We start from the raw sequence: 11,818 nt of genomic DNA, 5'->3' as shown, positions 1-11,818 counted from the left end.
AGACAAAGTAACAAATATGTAAGAAAAGTTATACAAAGCCAAAAACAAGTTATGTGTAGCAGGTTTCCATAAATCTGCCAAAATAGGGAGTAGAGAAGTCCATAAATCTCCCAAAATCACTTTATATATATTCAAACAAGTTAGAAACAAGTTGATTAAATTATGCGCAACAGAAGTTATTCAAGACTTGCTATAAATTTGCCCCAAGTCCATAAATCTGCCTCAATGCCATCTCAAACACTAACACTTTAAATGCATGGCCACCCTAATAAACTCTTGACAACACTCACGTGAAATAAAACTGAATTTGACTATTCAAACAAAAGAAAAAACAGAACGTGAAAGCAAAAACATTGATTTTAACGTAGTGCAACTACCTTTAGACAAACCAATCATGTGGGAAAACCAAAAAAGGACACATGCACAAATATGTAAACACCAATACACAAATTTAACCATGTTCAAGTAGTGATGAGTCATTATTTTCCTCCATTCCACTAGCCTTTGTGTACCCACTTTATAGTTGTTTAGTGCTTAATTATTTATCTTTAGAGTGTTTTCATCTGTTGGGCTTTATTAGGACACTGTTCCGAATTTGGGTTAATTTCACATTATTTGGCCTAATTTTTGTTTTTAATTATTTTTAGGTATTTAGGTGAAGCAATTTTGGAGCCTGGACATTAATCTTCGGATGAAGAGAGTTGCCACGTCATTTCCACATCATTGCCACGTTTGCGCCATGTTAGTCAGCCTGTCCACATCATTAGGCCAACATTTTCAGCCCATAGTGGCATTTTTGTAATTTTGAGTGACAGAATGACATTTTTGTAAATAGGAGTGGCAGATTTGATGTGACCACGTTCTTTTAGGGTTTTCTAGCATGACAACCATTTCATTTTCTTCCCCCAATCTGTTTTGACGTTTTGGAGAGTACCCATGCTTAAGGTTCATGCATTTTGTTGATTCTTCCATAAATTGGAGCAATTAGTAACGTTTTATGCACATTATCTCTTTGAATTTGTGTTTTTTGTCTTATTTTGTCCTCTTAACTATGCATTTTAGTTCGTATTTCAGTCTATGGGCAACTAATTTTCGTATGCATTGATTCCTTGCAAAGAATGAAATGAAACCTTGAGATTAATGTTTTGTTCGGTTGTGTTTTGTTATTTCTTTTTTGTGGATTTGCGTGTGCATTTTAATTGAAGAACCTAATATGTTTTTGCTTAATTTTCAGAGTAGGAAATTCGTTTTAGTTGATTTTCATGCTTAATGAACTGTGATAAATTCATGAACGTTTGCATTGCTTAATTGCATGTTGAATTTGTGGTTAACCTCTGCTTAGTTGTTTAATAGCGAGTTTCATGAGGAATAACAAAACCAATTCAGTTTGTAATCTCTGATGGGTGAAATTTCATTCGCAGCAAGGAATCGTTGTTGTTTTCGTGACTGTTTAATAAAAACTGCAATTACGTTTTAGTTATTTTGTGTTGAAATTGAATCTGCCAAACCCTCTATGTTATAGGTGTTTTGTTTGTCTGGAAAATGAAGCTTTGAACAAGAATATTGGTCGTTGGGAGACGACTCTGGTTGGTTACCACATATTGCATTTTTCTGTTTTAATGTGGTGGGATACAACCTTTATCATGTAGTAAGAGTAAAAGAGAAAAAGAAAGCCCATTCATGTCAAGAAAGAAATACATTCACAACTAGCTACTCATTACATTAAGGCTACCAAGTGTTGTAAGACCCGAGAAATTTAAATAATTAAATAAATAATTATTTAATAAATGTGGGTAGTGGGAGCTTTTATGTCATTTAATGCTAACTTGTGTGATGTGGAAAAGTACTAGCTTAGGTGGTTGAGAGTACTTGGTTGTGTCGAGAGGACTTGGGTTGGAATCCTTTGTATTCAATTGTGTGATTATTTTTGTTGGTATTGTTTTATTGTATGCTTAATCGTGTTGGGTGGCTGGGAATTCATAGATGTATAAGAATTGTCAAGAAACATGAAGTGGCTTGATGGTTGTGCATTGCTTGGTAATGGGATGGACGTGGGTTTGAACCTTGGCCTATGCAAAATAACTTTCTTTTCGCTAAAGTCATTTTTGGCATGTTCTGAAGGGCTAGAAACCCTAATTTATGGGAGGCAGCTAGGAGGGATTGGAAATCTTGATTTGATGGTCATTGAATACTCCCTTAAACTCACTTTAATAGAATTTTCGTTTTTGCTACCATGAAGCCCAATTAAAGCATAGTTAAGAGCTTCATTAAGGGGGAGAGAGAGAGAGTTTGAGGCTGCCATTGTAGCTCATTGTGAGGAGAGAATTTACAAAACATCAACTATGCAAATTGAGTGAGAAGGAAGGCTGGTATGTGTATTGAGTGGAGGCAAGAGGGGAAGCCTTTTTGTAGAACCAAAAGCAACGCTCGAATTGTGAAAGTTTGATCAAGGAAAACCAGGTTAGGGGAGTTCCACCTGTTGTTAAAGTTTAAATTTGCATGATTGTGTATTGTATTGAATGGTGCTTGAGGTGTATGTCTCTGCCATGCTCTAATTCTTTTCGCGTTTTTGGATTTTTCCAGAAACCGCATGGCGGCACATGAACTGCCGCCAGGTAACACATGTATCTGAACCCAATTTTCTGGGTTTTCCTATGAACCACCTGGCGGCTAGGTGCGACCCGCCAAGCGACGTGTACTGATTTGCCTAGTTTGTAGTTTTGGTGGTTTCTGCGATAATTTAGATGCTCGAGTTGATTCTTTACGTATGCGTGTGTGAATTTGAATGTGGATAATTTCTTGTGAGTTAAACTTTATATGAAATTGGTATGAATTGAGATCCAATTGGGGGTTAGGGTTCATATGGGATTTGAAATGAGGAAATATGTTTGGGATTAGGATTGATGTACTATTTGCATGAAAATAATATTGAATTGGATTGGCAGGAACTAGTGTGATATTGAACATTAAAATTACGTTAGATTCTGTGTTGGAATTATGATTTGGGACTTTAGGGTTTACACAGGTGTAGGAAAAATATGGACAGAATCTAGATCTGTATACATCGCCTGGTGGCACATTAGTAGGGCATTTTGATATTTTTGGTGCCGGGATACGTGTAAAACATACGAAATTAAATAATTAGTGATGATTGGGATAAATGCACACAATAAAATAAGGCTTCTGGTTGGACTACGATATGAACTGTGTCTGTTTGAAGACTGCAATTATATGCATTGTGTGCAGTTGATTTAAGTAAATGGAGGATATCTTAATTCGTAAAATGATGGTTGCATAGTGGATTGTATCATAGTTAAGTTAATAGTGTGACCTTAATTGTAAAATCTATGAATTGTTGTATGGTGATTCAGTCATAGAGTTATGACTGGATAAGTGTAAAAGTGTTATGAATTGTGTGTTGTATGTTTAGGGGTTCATGGGAACTTGTTCAAAAGTGCCAAAAACCAGTAGCATTGTGTTACTAGTATGACGCTTGGTGACGTGGAACGAGCCGCTAGGCGATAAAGATCCAAAACAATGGCAGTGACCACTGGACTCGCGTGGCGCCTGCAGCAGGGGATCTTTCGCCAAGCGAAAATGGGGGACAGGAGCACTGAAGGGCGTTTGGCGCCTAACGTTGTGTGATACCGCCAGGCGGTCTGGAACCAAGTTTTGCCTAGTGATGCGAGTGGTGCGCCAGACAATTTTAGGTGCAGAGTTGGATCACGAGGAGGATTCCTACACAGCTTTGAATGAAGGTCATGATGTATTGGGGTAACACATGACCACTCGAGGTTGTAGCCTGGTGGTTTTGGAAGTCCAATGGAGTGTGTGAGATCGTGGCTCATACGGATGGGTTCCGGAAGATTGTCCTATTTAGTGTAATTGATGAATTTGGTAATCTTGGGACAAATACAGACTGCGAATCATATTGAGGAACCTCACTTGGTGTTGCAAATCGTGATCTTGGCAAATTATTCCCACGTGTGGACTATTAGGTGGTGGCCTGTAGTCGGAGGGGCGAGTAGACATTCGTGGTAGCAAAGGTCGATCATCGTACTCATCAAAGGGTGTAGAATCAAGAGGTGCCCAACGGAAGGTTTGGAAGTTGAGGATTAAGGATTTGGGTGTTAACACAGGTCATGGATTTGAATTGCTTTATTAATTCATGTTGTCATTTTTATTTTATTTGAGCTTACCCTATCTGTGTATGTTTGGCGATGATCATGTAACTTGTTACATGGGAGCAGATGTTGATGCAGGTGAGCACGCGAATGCTTAGAATCAGAGTGGGGTCAACCGGGGAGTTTTACTTAGTGATGTTTATGAACTATTTTGTAATGGATATTATAAACAGTTTATATTTGTAATAATCGAACGTCGTATGGATTTTATAATTGGCACGTTGAAATAAAGTTTTAAATTTTCCTATTTTTTGGAAAGTACTTTCATAATAAATGTAAGACCCAATATTTTCTGCCCTTATGTTTAAGGGCTGCCCCAAATCTAATTGGGCCTAAAGGCTGGCCCATGAGGAGCCAAAGACCCTAAACCAGCCTAACATTCTCCCTCTCATCTCACTTTCAGAAAACATCAATCCTCAAACCCCTTCGTTCTCAACAGAAGCTCTGCTAGGGTTTGATCCTTAGCCTTTGTCAAGTTTGCTCAAGCTCTTTCGACTCTATGTAAGTTGCTTCTTAGCTCATACTAGATCTCTCCTAGTCTTATTTTCCTGTTTACTCTAAGGCTCATCTCAATGCCGTTGTTCTGTTCCATTCTGTTGTGTTTCCAGCTCGCTAAGTCATTCCCGGAGCTGTGGTGCTCACTGTTTGTGTATACGAGTCATTTGGATAGCTCTTTCCAGGTAAGGGAAGTTAGGGCTTTGTGTTTTAAATGATTTTTGGCCTATTCTTGGTTCTATTTGGTGTTGTATGGGCTATATGTTACTATGAACATGTGAAGTGCTTGTGGTTGTTGTTTGGTGCGAAAATGTGACTGCTGCAGGTGAGAACATGGGCGAGAACTGATAGTCTCGCCCAAGCGAGCTAGTCTCGCCTAAGCGAGACTGGTAGAGGCTCGCCTAGGCCTTCTGCGTGAGCTGTCGCTCAGGATGGGCCATCCTTGTTTTGAGCGAGTGGATGCCTCGCTCAGGCGAGGATGTCTCGCCTAAGCGAGCTAGTGCGAATGGCCACTGTTCCAGATTGTCGAGCTCTCGCCTAGGCAAATGGAGCTCACCTAAGTGAGACCCTTTTGCTTGAGCGAGGGCTACGCGAGGGGTAGGTTTGCTCCTTGTTTTCTTTGTTTTGGATATTAATCATATGCTTGGACTGATTATGTCGTTTAAAGTATGAAATGAGAGACTTTGTGTGAATATGATGAATTATGGTTTGTGACTTATGAGTTTGACATGAATTGAATATGATGAGTTGGGTATGAATTTGATATGAGATATGGAGTGGTTCATGGGTGGGCAAATGACGAATTTTGGGTATGATCTTGGCATGTGATTTCAATGAAATGGTTGGTATCAAAATGGCTTGGTGTTGGTACGAGGGGAAATTCTATATTCATGTTAGGGATGGATGAGTTGGAATGGAATTCAACATGGAATGTGAATGTGGAATTGGTTATAAAGGTGGGCATGAGAGTTTTGTGCATGATAATTATTACTTTATTGATTGAGTATGTTTGGTCTGTGTCAGTGCGTAAATCCTTAAAATTCTTTAGGTGAAATTTCAGGGTAGTGCTTCAATGGTCGGGACGTAATTCCATGGCTCCTGCTAGTGGGTGTCCATGGTGGTGCCTCATCTATATAATTTGGTAAGGATTGCATCCTGACACTCTAAGAAGTCAGTTAGTCTCACTTAGAGCGGACTGACTCTTGTGGTGAGAGTAGCAGGAGGCCTGAAACTCATTAAGGGCTAACCTTGTGTGTGAGGGAATTGATTCATTGTAACACTTGTAACACATAGCTTGGGGGTGAGCAGAGGTCTCCACCACAAGTGCAAGCATTCGCTGACTCCGACCAGGTTATATATATCCAGATGAGTCGAGTCGAGTCTTAGTGTATTGATTGAAAGGTCATAACGTGCTTGGATTATATATGTATATTGGACTGTGAAGGTATATTTGATTGCATGATAAAAATCTTGTTGCCTCTAGCTTACCCTTTGCTTGTTTGATTTCTCTGTATGTTGTTCCTCTACCTTTGCGATGATCATCAATTTATTGATGGGAGCAGATGCGAGAGGTACTCGTGGTCAACGGGGAAAGATGATTCCACTACTTAGTCTTCTCGGGCTGGACTTCCTATCCTTCTTGGGCTTTCTTTAGGGCCACGGCCCATGTACTTGTCCGTCTTTAAATTTCTATATGATTCCAGTAAATTGTATAACTTGTTTCTTTTTTGGGCATCGTGGTGTGCCTTGGATAGTAAAGAGTTATGTTTAAACTCCAAGACTGTGTGGTTATATTATAATTGTGTGACACTTCTTTTAATTATGCTTATTAATTAAATGGGACGTTAGAGTCGCGTTGAAGTAAAGTCTTAAATTTTCCTGTTTTTTGGAAAGTACTTTCAAAATAAATGTGATTTATTATTATATTTCTTATTTTAATTTTAAATAAGTAATTTCCGGCTAGGATGTTACAAATGTTATTTGTGAATCACAAAACATCAACATGTTACAACTGAACAAATGCATAAAAACTAGAGCATTGCACATCTAAATTTAAATAAAGTAAATAATAACTAAAGCAAAAAAAACCAATACAGCAAAGTCTTACTTTTGTTCCAATTTGCTAAAAAAGAAAGTACCAAATGGTAAATTCAACCACAATCCATGAACGACGTAGCCTGTAAAAGTATTTTGTAAGCGTGAAGTGTTTTTCTAATCAAGCAAAATCAATATAGGAAAATAATGCAAACAAACAATGAAAAGAACACGTACTAAGGTTGTATAGCCTCTGATTTCATATATAAAAAGGATCGAAAGTAGGATTCCATAAATCACGTAAGGCTTGGATTACTGAAATCAATTTTAGGTCATGAAAAAGCAACAACAATAGTGGGTACATCAAGAATGAGTACATGAAATAAAGGTGCAACATAAGTGGTTGAACGTAAGTACATATGTCAGAATCAGTGTTATTAACACGTGAAGTGGTTGAGAATGATGTAGATGAGCCAACAACAACCATAACAGAAGCTATTTGAATTAGTAGCCTATATGAATTACCCAGAAGCTAGATGTAACCATAACAATTCATTCATAAGCAGTTAAACAACCATCAAACAAGAAACACAAGGTACATTCTCATAATTTAAGAATAGAACACAAATTTAGTAGGGGGTACATTCTCAGACATTGCCACTTACTTTCCTTGATGGTGCAACCACAAATTTAGCAACCTCCCTCGCAGCCTCGCTCACGCGAACATCTCTGCCAATGAATGGGGTTCCCTATGCCTCCCTCGTAGCTTTGATGTTCTTAACCTACAAAACACTACATAATTCAAAACACATGGATGGGATGGCAAAAAGAAGAGAAAAAACCCACACTCACCAACAACTTATCCGTCAACGATGTGGTGGCGTGAGGATTGCAGCAGCGGCAAAGTCACCACACAAATTACTCAGGCAATAGTGTGAGCAGCATTGAGGAGTTGGCACCGACGACACCGTCGTTCTTGTCAGCTCTCCGGCAGTAAGGGATCTTCGTCCAGGAGACTGAGATTTTCGGGAAGAAGAAGTTTCGATTTTTAGGGAAGCGTTCTGATTTAGGGGAGACACTACTATAGTAATGCTTATCCACAACTAACCAAAGCCTATGAAGACAATTCTAAATTCGTCATTGATTTAGGTTTTGTTAAAAACAGTAAACAACAACGACAGTTATAGTCATAACCATCATTAATTATGGATTTTTTTTAAAGCGAGCTTTGTTTAATGTCTTATTAATGTCTTATTCATACTTGTAATTCAGAAAAACAGATCCAATTCAAAAACAAAATTCCAATTCAGACCTAATTCAAAAACAAAATTCCAATTCAAATAAAGTTTAAATTCAGATAAAATTTCAATTTAAACAGTTTCATCAAAATTACAAATAACTTATATGATAATATAAGTCTAATAGCATAAATTTAACCTCTAAAATGTTTAAGTTTTGCGGTAGACAGTCGCAACTGTCAATAAAAGTCATACAATTTATCGACGGATAATTGGTCTTATGTTTTATCACTAAATTATCAACAAATACATTCGTCAATAAATTCAACATTAAATTCAACATTTACATCACCGGTAAATTCTTCAGTAAACCAAATTTTTAAAGAATCTGTGTCGATGAATATCCGTCGGTTTTGTAATGTAAGGATTCTAATTGCAAAGTGAATAAAAATAGAATATGAAGAGAAAATAAGTTTGAGTGAAAATAATTCGAGGAATAAGAAGTTGAAGCAACAATGACATCGCCTATTGCTTTATCTTCTAAGCTCTCTGTTATGCTTGTCTAGAAAAGTTTCCTTGGGAGTTGACAGTGAAGTCTCTACGAGGGTTCGCGTGAATAATAAGACTTAATAAGAGTTCATGGTGAATAATAAGACTTAATAATGGAGGTAAGAGATATAATGAATGTTTCAAACTAAAAAGTTTGTGAAAGAAAAAAAAAACTTAAAACAAGAGAAAAAAACTTTTTTAAAATATAATGATTTAATTAAATAATATAAATTATGTTAGTTAAAATGCACGATTCTTTTAAAGTAATAAACCGTGACATTTTACATATAAAATATGTAAAATATCATCGTTTATCAGTGATCGTATTATGTTGTAAAAATTGATGATTTTCAACAAGTGTCAAAGTATCACAATTTTTACACGATTTTTTATAGTAAAATTTGAGAGGATTAAGGTTTGAATTAATGAGTTGAGTACTGTTAACCACGAAAGAACTATAAAGAACATTACTTATGTAAATTTGGTCGTTTTAATTACTCCAGTCTAAGTCTGTTAATTAAATTTCACCATGTGATGACTTTTCACTTCTTCTCCTTGGAGATTTAGAAACCCTTCAAACAAGCATCACATGAAAAAGGAAAATAGAATAGTGTCTGAACAAAACCTCTAAATTATTAGAAAGTCATCACATTCTTTGTTGATAACATGCCATGGACATAACTGGGAAAAATCAAAACAAGAAAGAAACAAACAAAGGTTCAAGAAATAGTACAAAACCACACACATAAATTTTTAAGGTTGTCTGTGTCGTTGATGGTGTTCAGAGTTTATCCCTGGTGAATTCTGCAGAAGAAGCTTCTTCTGGTCTGTGAGCTTTCTGCATCTGAGATTGATTATTATGAGAGTTTGAATCTTCTGTTGCAGCAGCGTTTGCAACATTGCGTGCACTTGCAAACATATGAACTGGTTGAGAGTGAGCGATGTTTCCCCCTTCAAGGGGAGTGCCATTGACATACGCCACCCTCACTGCTTCATCTTCAGAAACCCTAGCCTGTGCTGTTCCATACTTTATGTCTTCTTTACTCTTCGCCATGATTGCTTAACTCAACTATGATGTTATTCGGTCGAAGTGGGTTGGATTTATTGCCCTAATCGCTGTGATACGTGGCTTGCTCTTTGCATGGTTATGCGACAAGTGTGTGTGACAAAGGTTGAGGATGCAGTGAATGGTGACATGTGGTGGATGAAGAGAGAACTAGAATGTGTGAAAATAAATATCCATAACTCCAACTACAAAACCCAGAGATGTAATTATAGCCTTTTTGTTTAGGGGTGAGGTAAAGTTATTATATATGAAAATTAACTTTTTAATATTTAATATAGAAAAAACATAAACATGTCTTTATTTTATTTATTTAAAGTTATCTTTTTCTTTAACTTAAAATAGGTTTTTAATATTTCAATTTTTATAATTTAAAAAAATTTGTAATATTTAAAATAAGCTTTCTGTAGGAGAACTTGGGAGAGGTAAAATTATTGTGAAAGGCTATTTTTTAATATTTAATATCGAAAATATTAAACGTGGCTTTATTTTTTTTTGTTTACAATTATCTTTTTCTTTAATCTAAAATAGGCTTTTACATTTCAATTTTATAATTTAAAATAATATAATGAATAATTTAAATTAAGTTTGAAGATTATCTTTTAATTTGATACAAAAGATTTCACGCTTACATTGTATTTATAGCATCTTCTCTCTTCTGGCCTTGCCCTTAATAATAGGATAACTAAATCGATGAAAAATAATAATAAAAAATCAATTAATTTTTTCTTAAATTGATTTGGATTTTTTTTTTCAGAAATCAAGAGTTTTGATTTATTTTCTGGTTAAACATTTTAAATTAATTATTTGAATATTATTATATTATTTATTATTTTATTTATATATAGAAAAGATGTGTGTTATAAGAAAATTTATTATATCCTATTCAATTTATATTTATAAAATTGGAACAAAGGACTACGGTAAACATTCGCTTAAGTATACACTCATTTAAGTTCGTATCCCGTCAAAATTCGCATTTTGGAAAATTTTGTTAATTTTATTTTCAAAAAAATTCGTAAAATCATTTGACTTTATATTTCGTTATATATATATATATATATATATATGTGTGTGTGTGTGTGTGTGTGTGTGTGTGTGTGTGTGTGTGTGTGTGTGTGTGTGTGTGTGTGTGTGTGTGTGTGTGTGTGTGTGTGTGTGTGTGTGTGTGTGTGTGTGTGTGTGTGTGTGTGTGTGTGTGTGTGTGTGTGTGTGTGTGTGTGTGTGTGTATAAATAGATAGATAGATAGACAGACAGTGTAACGTCCCATCTAATAGATAAATCTAATTAAATAAAACATCGCATAAATTATAATATCCAAAGAACACGAGATTTAAAGTATAAAGGATTTTACAGTCATCCAAATATACCAAAAGGAAACAAAGGCATTACACAATGCTAGGAACAAAAATATAAAAGTTCAATAGTTGCTTAAAAGCTTGCTTATAGAGCAAGAGATTTCAAAATAACAAAGGTCCTTCAAAACATAAGTCCAACATCAAACCATGACCATCTAAGTTGCAGCATCCCCATTATCACTACAATCACCAGGGTTTCCGTATCTGCTCACACCAAAGACTTAGTGATCATTGCAAAAGGTAAACTAGATTAAAAATCATTTTAACATGTTATGGCACACAAATACTTAAAATAGATCATGAAACAACAAGATAGACAAACAATCATGTGATAGCAAACAAGCAAGACTCTAAGACTTAATTATTCATATACATATAATCGATCGGATTCACTGGATACTTACACTTGTGGTGGCCTCTACGGCTCTGCAAAGCAATTTCCAATGGGTTTCACCCTACCACGCACAAGGTTAGCCTTCAAACATTTAAGGACATTATCCTGCCAAAGACTAGGGCCTCCTCCTACTCTCACCACTTGAGCCAGTCCGCTCTACGTGAGACTAACTGACTCTTTAGAGTTTTAGGATGCAATCCTTACTTGAATCCTTACCTAATTATATACACTATGGCATCACCACGAAACCTTACTAAGAGGTTCATAGAATTACGTCCATCACATAAGGCACCACCATGAGATCTCACCAAGAGGTTCATGGAATTATGTCCATCACATACTGCACCACCATGAGATCTCACCAAGTGGTTCATGGAATTACGTCCAACTCATACCATAACCATGTCTCACCAACCAACCATAGATTTATCATGCATAACAAACTCATACCAATGTCCAACCAACCATCCCATCATGTTCCATGAATTCATTAATACCAAGC

The 11,818-nt window shown here is 36.1% G+C and overlaps 1 protein-coding gene and 1 long non-coding RNA gene across 3 annotated transcripts; both read right to left on the bottom strand.

The window, feature by feature from the left end:
* Nucleotides 1-6,730: 6,730 nt before the first annotated feature.
* Nucleotides 6,731-8,667, bottom strand: LOC114163880. Of its 2 annotated transcripts, XR_003599537.1 has the most exons (4): nucleotides 7,566-8,667; nucleotides 7,379-7,495; nucleotides 6,951-7,028; nucleotides 6,731-6,856 (listed from the first exon to the last, which is right to left on the bottom strand). It is a non-coding gene; the product is annotated as an uncharacterized LOC114163880 (long non-coding RNA). The 2 variants fall into 2 exon arrangements; XR_003599493.1 differs by having other exon boundaries at nucleotides 6,731-7,028.
* Nucleotides 8,668-9,108: 441 nt separating this feature from the next.
* On the bottom strand, nucleotides 9,109-9,583 carry LOC114182094. Its single transcript, XM_028068854.1, has one exon. It carries the CDS (start codon nucleotides 9,552-9,554, stop codon nucleotides 9,282-9,284), a length of 273 nt encoding a protein of 90 aa, XP_027924655.1. The 5' UTR covers nucleotides 9,555-9,583; the 3' UTR covers nucleotides 9,109-9,281.
* Between the last annotated feature and the right edge of the window lie 2,235 nt (nucleotides 9,584-11,818).

The sequence above is a fragment of the Vigna unguiculata genome, chromosome 1 (assembly GCF_004118075.2).
Source record: "Vigna unguiculata cultivar IT97K-499-35 chromosome 1, ASM411807v1, whole genome shotgun sequence".
NCBI lineage: Eukaryota > Viridiplantae > Streptophyta > Magnoliopsida > Fabales > Fabaceae > Vigna > Vigna unguiculata.
The sequence above is the reverse complement of the archived record's forward strand: the minus strand, read 5'-3'. Positions and strand labels throughout refer to the sequence as shown.